Here is a 19,394-nt window from a genome sequence, read left to right on the forward strand (position 1 = left end):
GGAGCATAAGGAATAACATGGAAGACATTAGGAGTAGAAAAAAGGAAAAGAGAATTGAGGGAAATCGGAGGAGGGGACGAAGGATGAGAGACTGTAGACTCTGAGAAACAAATTGAGCATTTTGTAGGGGGGAAGGGAGAGCCTGGTAGTGGGTATTAAGGAGGACAGGTATTGCATGGAGCAATGGGTGTGGTGAAAAAATAATGAATACTGCTTTTCTGAAAATAAATAAATTAATCGAAAAAAAAAGAAAATAATAAGTAAGTAAGTAAATAAATAAATAAATAAATAAATAAAATCTTCTTTGATTTCCCAGATCAAAAAAAAAAAAAAAAAGAAAGAAAAGAAAAAGTTAGACAAAATTGCCTTATTCCAAGTACAGGAGAGGATCCAAGGATAAGGAGCTGGGAACACGCCTGCTGGGGGGCTCTCCTCCTCCCTCACAGAGATGAAGCCCAAGGCTACACGAAGTCCCTGTCTCCTTGTGCTTGAGGATGTGGGCCCTGCCGACGCTTTTACCTTTGTCCTTTCAAGCTCCCTTGGGTGAGTAAAGCATCCCTAATTCATGATTCCGTATAAGCGCATGTTCCAAATCTCTCTGCTTTTTTCTTCTGCTCAAAAGTCAGCTCCTGTCAACTTCCTTTGCTTTATCAGGAGATATGGAGAAACGGATCTCAAGGACACATCCATGCATACCAGCAGGCTGCTGCTCTACCTGTGTCTCTTTACAACACCTGAACACTGGCCCCTGGGACTGTTGCCTCACACATTCCTCACTGCTCTTTTTCCAGATTCATGGTATCCACCATCCCCCTGTTCCCTGAGTATCTGCATGTTCTCATTTCAGCCTGTCTGGCATCAGACAAAGCATCCTCAGTGTTGTCTTCCAATTTCGTGCTCTGCCTTTCAGCTGCATCTTCTCACAGATGGAAGGATCAGTCACAGTAAGTTTTTGTTTTTCTCTTTTACCTCCAGAGAATTGAATTAACTCACTTCCTTATTTCCATCTTCTTTCCATAATATAACTTCATTATTTCTACAAACACTCAATGTGCTCCATTTTTCAGTAGTTCACATTTTTTAAATTAATTTATTTTTTTCAGCGTAACAATATTCATTGTTTTTGCACCTCACCCAGTGCTCCATGCAATACGTGCTCTCTAATACCCACCCCCTGGTTCCCCCAACCTCCCATCCCCCACCCATTCAAAACCCTCAGATTGTTTTTCAGAGTCCATAGTCTGTCATGGTTCACCTCCCCTTCCAATTTCCCTCAACTCCCTTCTCCTCTCCATCTCCCCTTGTCCTCCATGCTATTTGTTATGCTCCACAAATAAGTGAAACCATATGATAATTGACTCTCTCTGCTTGACTTATTTCACTCAGCATAATCTCTTCCAGTCCCGTCCATGTTGCTACAAATGTTGGGTATTCAACCTTGCTGATGGAGGAATAATACTCCCTACTGTATATGGACCACATCTTCCTTATCCATTTGTCTGTTGAAGGGCATCTTGGTTCTTTCCAGAGTTTGGCAACCGTGGCCATTGTCGCTATGAACGTTGGGGTACAGTTGGCCCTTCATTCACTACATCTGTATCTTTGGGGTCAGTACCCAGTAGTGCAATTTCAGGGTCATAGGGAAGCTCTCTTTTTAATTTCTTGAGGAATCTCCACACTGTTTTCAAAGTGGCTGCACCAACTTGAATTTCCACCAACAGTGGAAGAGGGTTCCCCTTTCTCCACATCCCCTCCAACACATGTTGTTTCCTGTCTTGCTAATTTTGGCCATTCTAACCGGTGTAAGGTGGTATCTCAATGTGGTTTTAATTTGAATCTCCCTGATGGCTAGTGGTAATGAACATTTTTTCATGGGTCTAATAGCCATTTGTATGTCTTGATTGGAGAAGTGTCTGTCCATATCTTCTGCCCATTTTTTGATATGCTTGTCTGTTTTGTGTGTGTTGAGTTTGAGGAGTTCATTATAGATCCTGGATATCAACCTTTTGTCTGTACTGTCATTTGCAAATATCTTCTCCCATTCTGTGGGTTGCCTCTTTCTTTTCTTGACTGTTTCCTTTGCTGTGCAGAAGCTTTTGATCTTGACGAAGACACAAAAGTTCGTTTTCGCTTTTGTTTCCTTTGCCTTTGGAGACATATCTTGAAAGAAGTTGCTGTGGCTGATATCGAAGAGGTCACTGCCTATATTCTCCCCTAGGGTTCTGATGGCTTCCTGTCTCACGTTGAGGTCTTTTATCCATTTCGAGTTTATCTTTGTTTATGGTGTAGTTCACATTTTTAACATAAAACGAGTTTCCTATATTCCTGCCATTTCATGTCCTGGACTATGATTGATGAGTCTGCACACAATGTTCCTGAGCCCTCCTTATCAAATTGGGGTCCCTCTCTGATGTCCATTCCTGTTGAACACTCACCTTCTACACCCCTGAGTTCCAGAGACAACTGCTTCCAGGGCTGACCTGAAGCTCAGGACTGTAATGGGTGGGTGGTTACAGCCCCACTGACCTCTGGCATCCACTTGTCCCAACTTAGCATCTGAGCAGGTATGTGTCTGGCAGGGATGACTACCATGGAAGCCACACCCTCACACATGGACAGCTGCCTGTGCGGGGTTCCACCCACATGCGCACGTGCGCAGACACACACACACACACACACACACACACACACACACAGGGGACATGGCTCAGTGCTATTGTCTGGACTGAGTTATTGGGCATAGACATGCCAGGACCCACCCCACACAAGGTAGAAGGGTCACACTGCTTGCACAGTCAGTGAGACACTGGATGCCCTTGCTGCCTGTGATAATGTGGATGCTTGTTCTGGTCACACAGAGGCAGAGATCAAATTTGATGACCCCCAACTTGACCCCAGACACTGGCAGGCACTCAGCTTTCACTTCTTTTTCTGTTGTGGTCCGTGTCAATTTCAGAAAATTTTGTTTCTCATTTTCTGCAAATACCTGTTTCTACTAATTTCAGAAACATTGTAAATAGCATTTCTCAGTGTTAAGAACACATGGGGTCTCTCAAGGATGTGGAGAACCAACTGCAAGCTGACAGGGTCCTTGCAGTCTCAGGAGTCTTGCCAAGGGCTAGCTCTCACAATCCCTGCAGTTCATTCACTACTTGATTGGGATCACATTAGCTCTCACAGTCATGCTGACACAAACGTTGAGCTCTTCTGTAAATATGCTTTAGAAAAGTCTCTTGCTTTGAAGCAAGGCAGTCACCTGGCACTTGTGGTCCTCCAACCTCAATCTCCCTAATAAACATTCTTGTTATTGAAGTATGAAATAAAGTCTCTTAGGCATTATGGGGCTCTACTAGGTCATCAGCCTGTGGAGAACTCCTGATCACAGCTTTCTCTCTCCTGTTTTTCTTAATTCCCACCATTTTCTCTCAATCTTCCCTGGGACGTATCACAATGATCAATGATCTAACCTGACTGTGGGGTCTGACACATGGACCTCTTTGGTCTTAACCACACCCCTCTTAATCAGGTCAGGAATCTAACAAAATTCATCCCATGCACAATCTAGGTCCCACTGACCTCACAACCACTCTGAGGAGTAGAGTGAGGATAGCATGCTACAGACCAGGCCACTGTGCTCACAGTCACTTGGGCAGTGGACACAGGAGTAGTAATGACATGAGAATCATGTCTCTCATATCAGAGAGTCTCTCATATCAGAGCACTCACCCAAGTATTGCTTCCTATAGCTTACAGGCAAGAGCCCAGGGTGAGGAGGATGTCTCTGTCCCTGGAACAAGGGGGCAACAAAGAGCCAGGAGGGACTCAAAGAGGCATTTTCCCATGAATGGGGTGTGGACCATGTCACAGGAAAACACAGAAGTCCTTGGAGGCTGTGACAGAAAGAGAGCCCACACTCAAGGGCCAAGAGATGGTCTGCGTTCCCTTCCCTTTTTGCGTCTATATCTCCTCTGGCTCATTGCCACCGATATCTCAACTTGAGCCATTCAGAGACATCACAGGAGTGTCTGAGCTGACATGAGCTCCCCAGCACGGCAGGAACCCATGTCCTCTGCAGCAGCTCTGGTTCTGGGGATCCGTCCATGGTGAGGACCACGGTTGTGGGGATGAAGGAGACCAATGGGGGAGGCTCTGGGAGGGAAGGACCTTCCCTGGTCTCCTCACTTGATTGGGCATCACAGGGAGACCCAGCGTTCCCCCGCTGCACCGTCATGGACACCGGAGCCAGGCTAGGACCCTGGGCAGGGGTTGTTCACCTTCCTATTGTCATATCCTGCGTACGTGACAACCCCATGACAGGACACCTACCTCTTAGAACCACACCTTGTATGTCTGCATGTCCTGTGGGCACCGTGGTCTCACCCTCTGGCACAGTCGTCTCACCCTCTGCACAGCCAGAGTGAGAGAGACGAGACACCATGACCCCCACCATCATGGCCTTGCTCTGTCTCGGTGAGATCTGAGGAGGGAAAGGGAGGCCTTAGTTTGGGAGGAAGCCACCCCAGAGTCAAGCCCTGGTCTGTCAGAGACCCCAGGCTCAGGAGGCTCATGGGGAGAAAGGGTTCTGCTAGGATTCGGGGCAAACCTCTCACATGGACTGTCTTCCAGGGCTGAGTGAAGACCCCAGGATGCAAGCACAGGCAGGTGAGTCTGTCCCCAAAGGTCCCAGTCCCACCTCCTCACTAGGGACAGGGGTCACCCAGCAGGCTGCTGGGCATGTAGAACAGCAGTTCTGGGCAGACCCAGGGGCACTTCTGGGGGTTTGGCATTGAGCTCTTACCTGGGGATGGGGAAGGTCTGTGTCCCAGCCTCTGTTTCCTTCCAGGGACCCTCCCCAAACCCACCATCTGGGCTGAGCCCAGCTCTGTGATGCCCTGGGGGACACCTGTGACCATCTGGTGTCAGGGGAGCTTGGAGGCCCAGGAGTACCACCTGCATAAAGAGGGGGACTCATGGAATTGGGAGACACGGAAGCCACTGGAGTCCGGGTACAAGGCCAACTTCTCCATCACATACATGACAGATGTATATGCAGGAAGATACCACTGTGACTATGAATGCCCCAATGACTGGTCAGAATACAGTGACCCCCTGGAGCTGGTGGTGACAGGTGTGAGCCCACTCAGGGTCCCAGCCCTAGACTCTGCCCTCAGGAAGGGGGTGGGCTCTCAGGTGTCTCCCTCTTACAGACCAGCCTGGGGATACCTTGGGGGTCTGAGCCCGATTTAACACCACCCCATCCTCCTCTCCTAGGATCCCATGGCCAACCCAGCCTCTCAGCCCTGCCCAGCCCTGTTGTGACCTCAGGAGAGAACATGACCTTCCAGTGTGCCTCACGGATGGGATTCCACAGATTCGTCCTGATGAAGGAAGGAGAGCGCCAGCCCTCCTGGACTCTGAACTCCCAGCCAGCCCCCCGTGGGGGTACCCAGGCCCTGTTCCCTGTTGGACCTGTGACCCCTAGCCTCAGGTGGACGTTCAGATGCTATGGCTATTACAGCAACACCCCCCAGGTGTGGTCGGACCCCAGTGACCCCCTGGAGCTGCTGGTCTCAGGTGAGAAAGTCTGACTGTTGCCCCATCTGTGTTTTGAGGCACCTGACAGTTAACAGGGACTCTTCTCTCAGGGCCCATAGCCCCCATCTGGGGCACAGCCTGTCTCTGCATCTTCTTCCAGAGCTGATGGTCCTTCCAGATTGCCTTTATTACCTGAATTCCTCTGGCCATTGTCCACCCTTCCCTCCCCATACAATGTCACTGTCATTGTTGCGAAAGGACCCATGCCCCAAAGACAGGGTGGGAGAGGGGACCACGGGGACTCACAGGTCAGTGTCACGGAGGGTGATGGACAGTGAGACCCGGGTGTCAGGACGGGAGAAGGGAAGTGTGGGGAAAAGCAGCCCCTGCCATCCACTGCTGGTCTCTCCCAGGTGTGTCGGGAAAGCCCACCCTGCTGTCTCAACTGGGCCCTGTCGTGACCTCTGGACAGAGCCTGACCCTCCAGTGTCTCTCTGATATTGGCTACGGCAGATTCGCTCTGTCCAGGGAGGGGGCACCTGACCCTCCCCGGCAGCTTGGCCGACAGCCCCAGGCTGGGTTGTCTGGGGCAGATTTTCCCCTGGGCTCTGTGAGGCCCTCCCATAGAGGCCGGTACTTGTGCTACGGTGGACACACCCTCTCCTCCGAGTGGTCGGCCCCCAGTGACCCTCTGGACATCCTGCTTGCAGGTGAGGGATCCCGGTGTCAGTCAGGACATCAGAATCTGCTCAGGTACTGCCAGGGTAGCCCCAGCTGGTGGTGGCTGGGACCAGTTGTGTGGGGTCCCCAGGGAGAGAGAGACAGAGAGAGACAGGGGATGGGAAGGGACAGACTCGGAGGACACAGACAGTCTCCACAGAGCAACGGCCCGACAGCCACTCACCTGCCCTTTCTCTCTCTAGGTCAGCTGCCCTACGCACCCTCCCTCTCAGTGCAGCCACGACGCATGGTGGCCCCAGGAGAGAATGTGACCCTGCTGTGTCAGTCACAGAGCTCTGTGGACACTTTCCTTCTGTCCAAGGAGGGGACAGCCGATCCCCCGCTGCGTTGTAGATCGAAGTCCCGAGCTGGGCAGCACCAGGCTGAATTCCCCATGAGTCCTGTGACCTCAGCCCACAGGGGAACCTACAGGTGCTACGGCTCTTCCAGAACCTCCCCCTACCTGTTGTCACAGCCCAGTGACCCCGTGGAACTGCTCGTCTCAGGTGAGTGTCCCTGACGATGTCCTGTCTGAGCTCTGTCAGCTCAGGACACACATCTCAGGAAAGCCTGACGCAGTAAGACATGTGGGGATCGTAGGGGCTCCACAGAGGAGGGTCTTGCCCTGGGGCATTTGGGAAGATCCACAGTGTGTACCCGGGGTCCCTGATCCTGCAGTCTTGGCAGAGTAAGGAGTAGGGGCTGCGTGGGGGTGAGTGAGGATGATGATGAGTAGAAGTGCCTCCCACTCACCTCCTGTCCCTCCATAGCAGAATCTGATGGTGTAGTCAGCCCCCGGGTACACTCTCCTGGACAGAATCCTCCCCACCTGTGGGCACCACTCTGCTGCCCCCCACCTGTGCTCACCTGGGTGCCTCCATGCCCCTCGGTGCACATGTGAGACCCAGAAGGGGCCAATCCAGGCTCACAGGAATCCCCAGGGAGGCTGCACCCTGTGTCCATGTGCACTGGTATCGACTCTCCGTTTTGTGTGGTCACTGGTCCAATGTTCCAGTGTCTGCTTCTCACACATTCTAGAGCAGCACCTGCAGATGACGACAAAGGGAATTCAGGTGACAGGGACACCAGACTCAAAAACCGTCCTCCTCCTGTGTGCACTGGGGTTAGATAGATTCACACGGTCCTTGTGGGGCAGAAGATCTGGGCACTCCCCAGTCTTAGCACGTTTTCAATGAGTCTCATTTATCTTTTTTGTTTGTTTATTGGTTGGTTGGTTGATTTATTTACTTATGTAGCTCTTCTTCCCATCTCCATCCACACTGCATGCGAGCAATAATGGTGTTCCTATAACCCAGTGACTGACCGTCACCTTTCGTGGATACATATTTATATGCCTGTTGTAGATGTGCGCACACAGATCTCTCTCTCTCTCTCTCTTTCTCTCTCTGTGTGTGTGTGTGTGTGTGTGTGTGTGTGTGTGTGAGTGTGTGGTGTGTGTCTGGCACTGTGGATATCTGTAAGTAAATGAAGAATGAATTAATGAATACATGCAAGGAGGAATACTGTAGGTATAGTATAAAGCACAGAACCTGAAGGAAGGGAGCTGGTTGACATGGAGGGACATGGACCTGACCCCAGACATCGGCCCCTCTGTGCTCCTGACAGTCAGGAGCCCCTGGCACCAGCCCCTCATCCATGGATGCTGCTAGGACCTCGGCTACAGAGTGAGTGGGAATGGTCATCTACAGGGACATGAGCCCAGGAGGTCTTGTGTCCCAGACTGAGCAGAGAACATGTGAGGACATGATGATTTCTGTGCTGGGAGGCCACTTTTCTCTGCAACCCTGAGCTGGTGGGGCACAGCCAGAATCAACCCCAAGTGACTAAGAAGCAGAGTCTGAAATCAAAGAGAACAAGGAGGCTGAAGGAATCCAGTGAGGAGAGCAGAGAAAAGCCCTCTAGTGCAGAGAAGGGCTAGTTCAGGAACTGTACAAAAACCACATAGTGACAAGCTGAGGGATAGAGACACAGAGCAGAGGACAGCGGGACGGGGGTCTCTAGCTCCTTCCATCTTCTTCCATCTTCCCTGCAGAAGCAGCTGGCACCGTGAGCCCACCCCAAAACAACTCAGACCCCAGCAGTGTTGAGTAAGAGAAAGTCCCAGTGATGGGGCTTGTATGGAGGGAGTGTCCTGTGTGGGGAAGCAGGTCCCCTGGGTGGACATACAGGATCCTGGGGGATTTGGGACCTCTCTGACCTCTGCAACCTCTCTGTCCTCATTCCTAGCTTCGGACCCCAGAGATTACATGGTGGAGAATCTGACCCGCATGGGCGTAGCTGTCTTGATCCTGGTGGTCCTCGGGATTCTGCTGCTAGAGGCTCAGCACAGCCAGAGAAGGACCCCAGACTCAGCCAGGAGCTAAACAGGAGGGGGAACAAAGTCACCATTCCGTGTGGCAGAGCTGTGGGCATGCATCCCGGGTGCCCAGAGGGATCTGGAGGAAAGCCTGCAGCTCACCCTCGCTGCTCTGTCTGCTATCAACATCAAGGGGGAGCATGGTTCAGGTGCATGACATGTCTGGGCTGCTCCCTATCCAGGACTCGTCCCCCGTGACCTCTGGTGCTTTTCCTCCCGCATTGTTGGACATCCTGGTCTTGCCCCTCCTTCCTCATCCGTGTGAGTTGAGGGTTCATAACACAAGGCAGGACTGGTTCATAACTTCCTAGAGCGGCAGCTCTGGTCCACCTTCGTGGGATACATTTTCCTTCACTTTCCATTTCCACCTTCCCTGATGTCCGCTATCGCCCTCCATTCCTCAGCCGAAAACACAGACTCTGTTTTCATAAGTAAATAAGTGGGTGAAAATCAGGTCCGCTTTGGAACAGAAGAATCCAAATCATTCCCTGAACCCTCTCTGGACTCACAGAGCATTTCTGTCCTCATGCGGCGACACTTGGTGGAATCTTCCAGAACCACCATCAGTTCAAGTGAGCTCAGGGGTGTTTGAGGTGTAGCCAGGTGGGAGCTGCTACACTGACTCCAAGGAATAAATGGGTTTTCCTTTTAATTTTTTTTAGTTGTGATTTGAGTGCCTTAGAGTTTCATTCTGTGAGACACCTGCCTTGGGCTCAGGTCATGATCCCAGGGTCCTGGGATGGAGTCCTCTGTTGTAGGTCTGCTTCTCCCTCTGTCTCTCCTTCCCACTTGTGTTTGCTCTCTCACTCTCTCTGTTTCTGACTCTCTCTGAAAAACAAACAAATAAAATATTTAAAATAAATAAATAAGTAAATGAATGTACGAATGAAGATAAAGTTGTGTGTAACCGTCCCTCAGAACAAGGTACAGACCAAACATGCTTCATTGAGGACCAGCAGGGGCCCCTGGGGAGAGGATGATACACGTCCTTGCAGTGGAGCAGCTGGGGTCGCGTGCCTGCTCAGAGCGGTTCTTGTTATCTCCCCTTCTCCGGAGATCACCTGTAGTTAATTAGATGATTCCTTCAAATGCCTTTACTCAACCACTAACCCCATCCTGCTTGGTCAGGCATATCTGGTTTATCTATAATCTGCCTCCTCCTTTGTTGATTGTTATCTCGTATCTAACGAATATGGAACTGAGGAGTTGTTCTGGGGGGCAGTCTCCATACCTGCTGACCCCTGTTCCCGATCTCTGGAAGCTGACTTGTTTGTGCTTCATTCTTCCCCCAAATGCTGTTGGGAAGTGGCAGTTGTGATTGTGGCTTCTCCTGTTTCTTTGCATGTTTATGTAAGGTAAGTTATAAAATACTTCATAATTGTATACATTTGAGCAAGCATTTATTTTTTTTTTATTTCCAGCATAACAGTATTCATTATTTTTTCACCACACCCCGTGCTCCATGCAATCCGTGCCCTCTATAATACCCACCACCTGGTACCCCAACCTCCCACCCCCCGTCCCTTCAAAACCCTCAGATTGTTTTTCAGAGTCCATAGTCTCTCATGGTTCACCTCCCCTTCCAATTTCCCCCAACTCCCTTCTCCACTCTAAGTCCCCATGTCCTCCATGCTATTTGTTATGCTCCACAAATAAGTGAAACCATATGATAATTGACTCTCTCTGCTTGACTTATTTCACTCAGCATAATCTCTTCCAGTCCCGTCCATGTTGCTACAAAAGTTGGGTATTCATCCTTTCTGATGGAGGCATAATACTCTATCCCCAGGGGTACAGGTCTGTGAATCACCAGGTTTACACACTTCACAGCACTCACCAAAGCACATACCCTCCCCAATGTCCATAATCCCACCCCCTTCTCCCAAGCCCCCTCCCCCCAGCAACCCTCAGTTTGTTTTGTGAGCAAGCATTTAGCGTAAAAATTGATTTTGTGCACTCACCACATCTAATGAATAGATTTGTAAATCTGATAATCTTATGCAGATTTTTTATTATTTAATCACCACACAGTACATCATTAGTTTCTAATGCAGTGTTCCATGACTCACTGTTTGTGTACAACACCCAGTGCTCCCTGCAACACGTGCCCTCCTGAATACCCATCACCGGGCTTACCCAACCCCACCTTCCCCTCTAAAACCCTCAGTTTATTTCTCAGAGTCCTCATGGTTCATCCCTCCTCCGATTTACTCCCTTCATTTTCCCCTTCCTTCTCTTGATGTCCTCCATGCTATTCCTTATGTTCCACATAAGAGTGAAACCATGTGATCATGGGCTTTCTCTGCTTGACTTTTTTCACTCAGCATAATCTCCTCCAGTCCCGTCCATGTTGATACAAAAGTTGGGTATTCATCCTTTCTCATGGCTGAGTGACATTCCATTGTATATATGGACCACATCTTCTTTTATTTTTTTTAATTTTTTATTTATTTTCGGCATAACAGTATTCATTATTTTTCACCACACCCAGTGCTCCATGCAATCCGTGCCCTCTATAATACTCACCACCTGGTACCCCAACCTCCCACTCACCCGTCAATTCAAACCCCTCAGATTGCTTTTCAGAGTCCATAGTCTCTCATGGTTCACCTCCCCCTCCAACTTCCCCCAGCTCCCTTCTCCTCTCTAACTCCCCATGTCCTCCACATCTTCTTTTAATAGTGACTCTGAATTACATGGGCTTAATGCTCCAATCAAAAGACACAGGGTATGAGATTGAATAAAAAAGTAAGAGCCATCCACATGCTGTCTAGAAGAGACCAGCAGAGTTTCACTGACTTGTGGAGCATAAGGAATAACATGGAAGACATTAGGAGTAGAAAAAAGGAAAAGGGAATTGAGGGAAATCGGAGGAGGGGATGAAGGATGAGAGATTGTAGACTCTGAGAAACAAATTGAGCATTTTGTAGGGGGGAAGGGAGAGCCTGGTGGTGGGTATTAAGGAGGGCAGGTATTGCATGGAGCAATGGGTGTGGTGAAAAAATAATGAATACTGTTTTTCTGAAAATAAATAAATTAATCAAAAAAAAGAAATTAATAAGTAAGTAAGTAAATAAATAAATAAATATATTAAATCTTCTTTGATTTCCCAGATCAAAAAAAAAAAAAAAAGAAAGAAAGAAAATGTAGACAACATTGCCTTATTCCAAGTACAGGAGAGGACACAAGGATAAGGAGCTGGGAACACGCCTGCTGGGGGGCTCTCCTCCTCCCTCACAGAGATGAAGCCCAAGGCTACACGAAGTCCCTGTCTCCTTGTGCTTGAAGATCGGGCCGTGCCGACGCTTTTACCTTTGTCCTTTCAAGCTCCCTTGGGTGAGTAAAGCATCCCTCATTCATGATTCCGTATAAGCGCATGTTCCAAATCTCTCTGCTTTTTTCTTCTGCTCAAAAGTCAGCTCCTGTCAACTTCCTTTGCTTTATCAGGAGTTATGGAGACACAGATCTCAGGGACACATCCATGCATACCAGCAGGCTGCTGCTCTACCTGTGTCTCTTTACAACACCTGAACACTGGCCCCTGGGACTGTTGCCTCACACATTCCTCACTGCTCTCTTTCCAGACTCATGGTATCCACCATCCCCCTGTTCCCCGGGTATCTGCATGTTCTCATTTCAGCCTGTCTGGCATCAGACAAAGCATCCTCAGTGTTGTCTTCCAATTTCGTGTTCTGCCTTTCAGCTGCATCTTCTCACAGATGGAAGGATCAGTCACAGTAAGTTTTTGTTTTTCTCTTTTACCTCCAGAGAATTGAATTAACTCACTTCCTGATTTCCATCTTCTTTCCATAATATAACTTCATTATTTCTACAAACACTCAATGTGCTCCATTTTTCAGTAGTTCACATTTTTTAAATTAATTTATTTTTTTCAGCGTAACAGTATTCATTGTTTTTGCACCTCACCCAGTGCTCCATGCAATACGTGCTCTCTAATACCCACCCCCTGGTTCCCCCAACCTCCCATCCCCCACCCATTCAAAACCCTCAGATTGTTTTTAGGAGTCCATTGTCTCTCATGGTTCACCTCCCCTTCCAATTTCCCTCAACTCCCTTCTCCTCTCCATCTCCCCTTGTCCTCCATGCTATTTGTTATGCTCCACAAATAAGTGAAACCATATGATAATTGACTCTCTCTGCTTGACTTATTTCACTCAGCATAATCTCTTCCAGTCCCGTCCATGTTGCTACAAATGTTGGGTATTCAACCTTGCTGATGGAGGCATAATACTCCATAGTGTATATGGACCACATCTTCCTTATCCATTTGCCCATTGAAGGGCATCTTGGTTTTTTCCACAGTTTGGCAACCATGGACACTGCCGCTATGAACATTGGGGTACAGTTGGCCCTTCTTTTCACTACATCTGTATCTTTGGGGTCGATACCCAGTAGTGCAATTGCAGGGTCATAGGGAAGCTCTCTTTTTAATTTCTTGAGGAATCTCCACACTGTTTTCAAAGTGGCTGCACCAACTTGAATTCCCACCAACAGTGGAAGAGGGTTCCCCTTTCTCCACATCCCCTCCAACACATGTTGTTTCCTGTCTTGCTAATTTTGGTCATTCTAACTGGTGTAAGGTGGTATCTCAATGTGTTTTTTTTTTTTTTAAGATTTTTGAATTTATTTATCAGAGAGAGAGGGAGCGAGCGAGCACAGGCAGACAGAATGGCAGGCAGAGGCAGAGGGAGAAGCAGGCTCCCTGCTGAGCACGGAGCCCAATGTGGGAATCGAACCCAGGTCTGGGATCATGACCTGAACCGAAGCCAGCTGCTCAACCAACTGAGCTACCCAGGCGGCCCTCTCAATGTGGTTTTAATTTGAATCTCCCTGATGGCTAGTGATGATGAACATTTTTTCATGGGTCTTATAGCCATTTGTATATCTTGATTGGAGGAGTGTCTGTCCATATCTTCTGCCCATTTTTTGATATGATTGTCTGTTTTGTGTGTGTTGAGTTTGAGGAGTTCATTATAGATCCTGGATATCAACCTTTTGTCTGTTCTGTCATTTGCAAATATCTTCTCCCATTCTGTGGGTTGCCTCTTTCTTTTCTTGACTGTTTCCTTTGCTGTGCAGAAGCTTTTGATCTTGACAAAGACACAAAAGTTCATTTTCGCTTTTGTTTCCTTGCCTTTGGAGACATATCTTGAAAGAAGTTGCTGTGGCTGATATCGAAGAGGTCACTGCCTATATTCTCCCCTAGGGTTCTGATGGCTTCCTGTCTCACGTTGAGGTCTTTTATCCATTTCGAGTTTATCTTTGTGTATGGTGTAGTTCACATTTTTAACATAAAATGAGTTTCCTATATTCCTGCCATTTCATTTCCTGGACTATGATTGATGAGTCTGCACCCAATGTTCTGAGCACTCCTTATCACATTGGGGTCCCTCTCTGATGTCCATTCCTGTTGAACACTCACCTTCTACACCCCTGAGTTCCAGAGACAACTGCTTGCAGGATGGTCCTGAAGCTCAGGACTGTAAGAGGTGGTTGGTTACAGCTCCACTGACCTCTGGCATCCATTTGTCCGAACTTAGCATCTGAGCATGGATGTGTCTGGCAGGGATGACTGCCATGGAAGCCACACCCTCACATGTGGACAGCTGCCTGTGCGGGGTTCCACACACACGCGCGCGCACCCACCCACACACACACACATACACACAAACACGGGACATGGCTCAGTGCTGATGTATGGACTGAGTTATTGGGCATAGACATGCCAGGACCCACCCCACACAAGGTAGAAGGGTCACACTGCTTTCACAGTCAGAGAGACACTGGATGCCTTTCCTGCCTGTTCTGGTCACACAGAGGCAGAAATCAAATTTGATGACCCCCCAACTTGACCCCAGACACTCGCAGTCACTCAGCTTTCACTGTTTTTCTGTTGTGGCCCGTGTCAATTTCAGAAAATTTTGTTTCTCATTTTCTGCAAATACCTGTTTCTTCTAATTTCAGAAACATTGTAAATAGCATTTCTCAGTGTTAAGAACTATGGGGTCTCTCAAGGATGTGGAGAACCAACTGCAAGCTGACAGGGTCCTTGCAGTCTCAGGAGTCTTGCCAACGGCTAGCTCTCACAATCCCTGCAGTTCATTCACTACTTGATTGGGATCACATTAGCTCTCGCAGTCATGCTGACACAGACCTTGAGCTCCTCTGTAAATATGCTTTAGCAAAGTCTCTTGCTTTGAAGCAAGGTGGTCACCTGGCACTTGTGGTCCTCCAACCTCAATCTCCCTAATAAACATTCTTGTTATTGAAGTATGAAATAAAGTCTCATAGGCATTATGGGGCTCTACTGGGTCATCAGCCTGTGGAGAACTCCTGATCACAGCTTTCCCTCTCCTGTTTTTCTTAATTCCCACCGTTTTCTCTCAGTCTTCCCTGGGACGTATCACAATGATCAATAATCTAACCTGACTGTGGAGTCTGACACATGGACCTCTTTGGTCTTAACCACACCCCTCTTAATCAGGTCAGGAATCTAACAAAATTCATCCCATACACAATCTAGGTTCCCCTGACCTCACAACCACTCTGAGGAGTAGAGTGAGGATAGCATGCTACAGCCCAGGTCACTGTGCTCACAGTCACTTGGGCAGTGGACACAGGAGTAGTAATAACATGAGAATCAGCTTTGTCTCTCATATCAGAGCACTCACCCAAGTATTGTTTCCTATAGCTTACAGGCAAGACCCCAGGGTGAGGAGGATGTCTCTGTCCCTGGAACAAGGGGGCAACAAAGAGCCAGGAGGGACTCAAAGAGGCATTTTCCCATGAATGGGGTGTGGACCATGTCACAGGAATACACAGAAGTCCTTGGAGGCTGTGACAGAAAGACAGCCCACACTCCAGGGCCAAGAGACGGTCTGTGTTCCCTTCCCTTTTTGTGTCTATTTCTCCTCTGGCTCATTGCCACGATATCTCAACTTGAGCCATTCAGAGACATCATACGAGTGTCTGAGCTGACATGAGCTCCCCAGCACGGCAGGAACCCATGTCTTCTGTAGCAGCTCTGGTTCTGGGGACCCGTCCATGGTGAGGATCAGGGTTGTGGGGATGAAGGAGACCCATGGGGGAGGCTCTGGGAGGGAAGGACCTGCCCTGGTCTCCTCACTTGATTGGGCATCACAGGGAGCCCCAGCGTGCCCCCGCTGCACCATCATGGACACCGGAGCCAGGCTAGGACCCTGGGCAGGGGTTGTTCACCTTCCTATTGTCATATCCTGCGTACGTGACAACCCCATGACAGGACACCTACCTCTGAGAACCACACCTTGTATGTCTGCATGTCCTGCATGTCCTGTGGGCACTGTGGTCTCACCCTCTGGCACCGTGGTCTCACCCTCTGCACAGCCAGAGTGAGAGAGACGAGACACCATGACCCCCACCATCATGGCCTTGCTCTGTCTCGGTGAGATCTGAGGAGGGAAAGGGAGGCCTTAGTTTGGGAGGAAGCCACCCCAGAGTCAAGCCCTGGTCTGTCAGAGACCCCAGGCTCAGGAGGCTCATGGGGAGAAAGGGTTCTGCTAGGATTCGGGGCAAACCTCTCACAGGAACTGTCTTCCAGGGCTGAGTGAAGACCCCAGGATGCAAGCACAGGCAGGTGAGTCTGTCCCCAAAGGTCCCAGTCCCACCTCCTCACTAGGGACAGGGGTCACCCAGCAGGCTGCTGGGCATGTAGAACAGCAGTTCTGGGCAGACCCAGGGGCACTTCTGGGGGTTTAACGTTGAGCTGGCACCTGGGGATGGGGAAGGGCTGTGTCCCAGCCTCTGTTTCCTTCCAGGGATCCTCCCCAAACCCACCATCTGGGCTGAGCCCAGCTCTGTGATGCCCTGGGGGACACCTGTGACCATCTGGTGTCAGGGGAGCTTGGAGGCCCAGGAGTACCACCTGCATAAAGAGGGGGACTCATGGAATTGGGAGACACGGAAGCCACTGGAGTCCGGGTACAAGGCCAACTTCTCCATCGCATACATGACAGATGTATATGCAGGAAGATACCACTGTGACTATGAACGCCCCAATGACTGGTCAGAATACAGTGACCCCCTGGAGCTGGTGGTGACAGGTGTGAGCCCACTCAGGGTCCCAGCCCCAGACTCTGCCCTCAGGAAGGGGGTGGGCTCTCAGGTGTCTCCCTCTTACAGACCAGCCTGGGGATACCTTGGGGGTCTGAGCCCGATTTAACACCACCCCATCCTCCTCTCCTAGGATCCCATGGCCAACCCAGCCTCTCAGCCCTGCCCAGCCCTGTTGTGATCTCAGGAGAGAACGTGACCCTCCAGTGTGCCTCACGGATGGGATTCCACAGATTCGTCCTGATGAAGGAAGGAGAGCGCCAGCCCTCCTGGACTCTGAACTCCCAGCCAGCCCCCCGTGGGGGTACCCAGGCCCTGTTCCCTGTTGGACCTGTGACCCCTAGCCTCAGGTGGACGTTCAGATGCTATGGCTATTACAGCAACACCCCCCAGGTGTGGTCGGACCCCAGCGAACCCCTGGAGCTGCTGGTCTCAGGTGAGAAAGTCTGACTGTTGCCCCATCTGTGTTTTGAGCCATCTGACAGTTAACAGGGACTCTTTTCTCAGGGCCCAGAGCCCCCATCTGGGGCACAGCCTGTCTCTGCATCTTCTTCCGGAGCTGATTGTCCTTCCAGATTGCCCTTATTACTTGAATTCCTCCGGCTATTGTCCTCCCTCCCCTCCCCCTACAATGTCACTGTCATTGTTGTGAAAGGACCCATGTCCCAAAGACAGGGTGGGAAAGGGGACCTCGGGGACTCACAGGTCAGTGTTACGGAGGGTGATGGACAGTGAGACCCGGGTGTCAGGACGGGAGAAGGGAAGTGTGGGGAAAAGCAGCCCCTGCCATCAACTGCTGGTCTCTCCTAGGTGTGTCAGGGAGCCCTCCCCCCTGACCCAGCATGGCTCTGTAATGACCTCTGGACAGAGCCTGACCCTCCAGTGTTGCTCTGATGTTAGCTATGACAGATTCGCACTGTCCAAAGAGGGGGCACCTGACCCTCTCCAGTGGCTTTGCAAGCAGCCCCAGGCTGGGTTGTCTGGGCCCTGTGAGACCCTCCCATGGGGGCTGGTACAGGTGCTTCAGTGGACACACCCTCTCCTCCGAGTCGTGAACCCCCAGTGACCCCTGGACATCCTGCTCACAGGTGAGGGCTTAAGGCATTAGTCAGGACCCAGATGCTCTACCGGTCCTGCAGGGGAGCCCCAGGTGGTGGTGGCTGGGGTAGGGGTGGGGGCTTCCGGGGGGAGGGAGAGACAGAGAGGGACAGGAGATGGGAAGGGACAGACTCGGAGGACACAGACACTCAGTCAGAACCAGGTCTGGACAGCCCCTCACCCGCCCTTCCTTTCCCTAGGACAGCTGCCCTACACACCCTCCCTCTCGGTGCAGCTGTGACGCATGGTAGCCCAGGAGGGAATGTGACTCTGCTGTGTCAGTCACGGAGCTCTGTTGACACTTTCCTTCTGTCCAAGGAGGGAGTAGCCGATCCTCCGCTGCGTCTTAGATCACAGTACTGAGCTGGGCAGCACCAGGCTGAATTCCCCATGAGTCCTGTGACCTCAGACCACGGCGGGACCTACAGGTGCTACAGCTCCGCCAGCACCTCCCCCTACCTGTTGTCACAACCTAGTGACCCCCTGGAGCTCCTGGTCTAAGGTGAGAGTCGCTGACTCTGTCCCCTCTGTGTCCCAACATTGTCTTCAGGGCCCTGTGTCCATGAGGGCTCTGGTCTAGGATGGCAGTGAGGGGCTCCAAGGGAATGTCAGCAGAGGGGTACCCCTCACAGTGCAGGAGGGAAACAGGGTCTTCCCACCCTTGCCCAACCCTCGCCCACAGCACCAGAATTGTCCTGGTGGAGGACGGCCTTTGGGTCCACAGGGCACATGAGGAGGAAGAGTGTGTGCAGCGATAAGGAGTCAGGGGAAGTTCCAGCCTCCCCCCGCCCAGCCCCACACTTCTGTCTTTTCCCCAGGACCCTCTATGGGTCCCGGCCCCACAACCACAGGGCCAGGCTCAGCTGACTGTGAATCACAGGGGCTGCTGTCCAGTGGCTTTTCTTCTAGGCTTCCAGAGATGCCAGGGAGACCTTGGGACTCCAGGGGCTCTGAGGCTGGTGGAGGGGCCTGGGGTGGTCATGGCAGAGGGAGGTGGAGGGGCCCAGTAGGGGAGGAGAAGTCAAGTGCAGTGGGGAGACTTTCAGGCCTTGAACCTCACCCTTGCTGACCCCAGGAGGCTCTGAGTGTGAATGATGGTCTCTGTCAGCCTTAGTGGGTGGGTCCATGGGGAGCGGAGGCTGAGCTGCCCCTTCAGGTCAAGGGCCTCCGGAGGTGCTGGCTGGCACATGCCCTTCCCCTGTGTGGACCTCAGTTTCCCCAAGTGTAAAGGAAAGAGTCGTGGACAGAGTAGATTTCCCATCAGACCATGACTCTGATCCTGGGAGAGGAGGGCTCACGGTGAAGACCCCCAGATAGTGATCTATGGGTCCTTTCGCAACAATGACAGTGACATTGTAGGGGGAGGGGAGGGAGGACAATGGCTGGGGGCATTCAGGTAATAATTACTGAATCAATAATAATTCAGTAAATAAGGTCCCTGGAAGGACCATCAGCTCCAGAAGAAGATGCAGAGACAGGCTGTGCCCCAGGAAACCCACAGTTGGGCTCCAGTCCCAGCCCTGCCACCTCCATGCTGGGCGACCTGAGACAC

General features: G+C 50.7%; 3 protein-coding genes and 1 long non-coding RNA gene across 7 annotated transcripts in view; all 4 read left to right on the top strand.

The window, feature by feature from the left end:
• LOC116579282 (leukocyte immunoglobulin-like receptor subfamily A member 6) overlaps positions 1–19,394 on the top strand; it is a 355,647-nt gene that overhangs the window by 332,295 nt on the left and 3,958 nt on the right. The gene's annotated exons all lie outside the window — the stretch shown is intronic.
• On the top strand, positions 321–15,572 carry LOC116579320. Its single transcript, XR_004281223.1, has 3 exons — positions 321–543; positions 12,217–12,369; positions 15,345–15,572. It is a non-coding gene; the product is annotated as an uncharacterized LOC116579320 (long non-coding RNA).
• On the top strand, positions 3,767–8,496 carry LOC116579315 (leukocyte immunoglobulin-like receptor subfamily A member 6). Its single transcript, XM_032324533.1, has 7 exons — positions 3,767–4,470; positions 4,627–4,662; positions 4,844–5,128; positions 5,272–5,574; positions 5,949–6,245; positions 6,459–6,761; positions 8,309–8,496. Exons 1-7 carry the CDS (start codon positions 4,437–4,439, stop codon positions 8,365–8,367), a joined length of 1,317 nt encoding a protein of 438 aa, XP_032180424.1. The 5' UTR covers positions 3,767–4,436; the 3' UTR covers positions 8,368–8,496.
• LOC116579312 (leukocyte immunoglobulin-like receptor subfamily A member 6) lies at positions 15,965–17,723 on the top strand. The gene is made up of 5 exons (XM_032324529.1): positions 15,965–16,076; positions 16,233–16,268; positions 16,648–16,734; positions 16,878–17,180; positions 17,555–17,723. The coding sequence occupies exons 1-5, from the start codon at positions 16,043–16,045 to the stop codon at positions 17,578–17,580; spliced, it is 486 nt and encodes a 161-aa protein (XP_032180420.1). The 5' UTR covers positions 15,965–16,042; the 3' UTR covers positions 17,581–17,723.

Source organism: Mustela erminea, chromosome 19 (assembly GCF_009829155.1).
Source record: "Mustela erminea isolate mMusErm1 chromosome 19, mMusErm1.Pri, whole genome shotgun sequence".
Lineage (NCBI taxonomy): Eukaryota > Metazoa > Chordata > Mammalia > Carnivora > Mustelidae > Mustela > Mustela erminea.

Bases quoted from the DNA above. Each gene is read 5' to 3' on its own strand.
- LOC116579315 (XM_032324533.1), top strand. From the start codon at position 4,437: ATGACCCCCACCATCATGGCCTTGCTCTGTCTCG. The intron at 4,471-4,626 runs GTGAGATCTGAG...ACTGTCTTCCAG, and splicing joins CATGGCCTTGCTCTGTCTCG to GGCTGAGTGAAGACCCCAGG. The intron at 4,663-4,843 runs GTGAGTCTGTCC...GTTTCCTTCCAG, and splicing joins CAGGATGCAAGCACAGGCAG to GGACCCTCCCCAAACCCACC.
- LOC116579312 (XM_032324529.1), top strand. From the start codon at position 16,043: ATGACCCCCACCATCATGGCCTTGCTCTGTCTCG. The intron at 16,077-16,232 runs GTGAGATCTGAG...ACTGTCTTCCAG, and splicing joins CATGGCCTTGCTCTGTCTCG to GGCTGAGTGAAGACCCCAGG. The intron at 16,269-16,647 runs GTGAGTCTGTCC...CATACATGACAG, and splicing joins CAGGATGCAAGCACAGGCAG to ATGTATATGCAGGAAGATAC.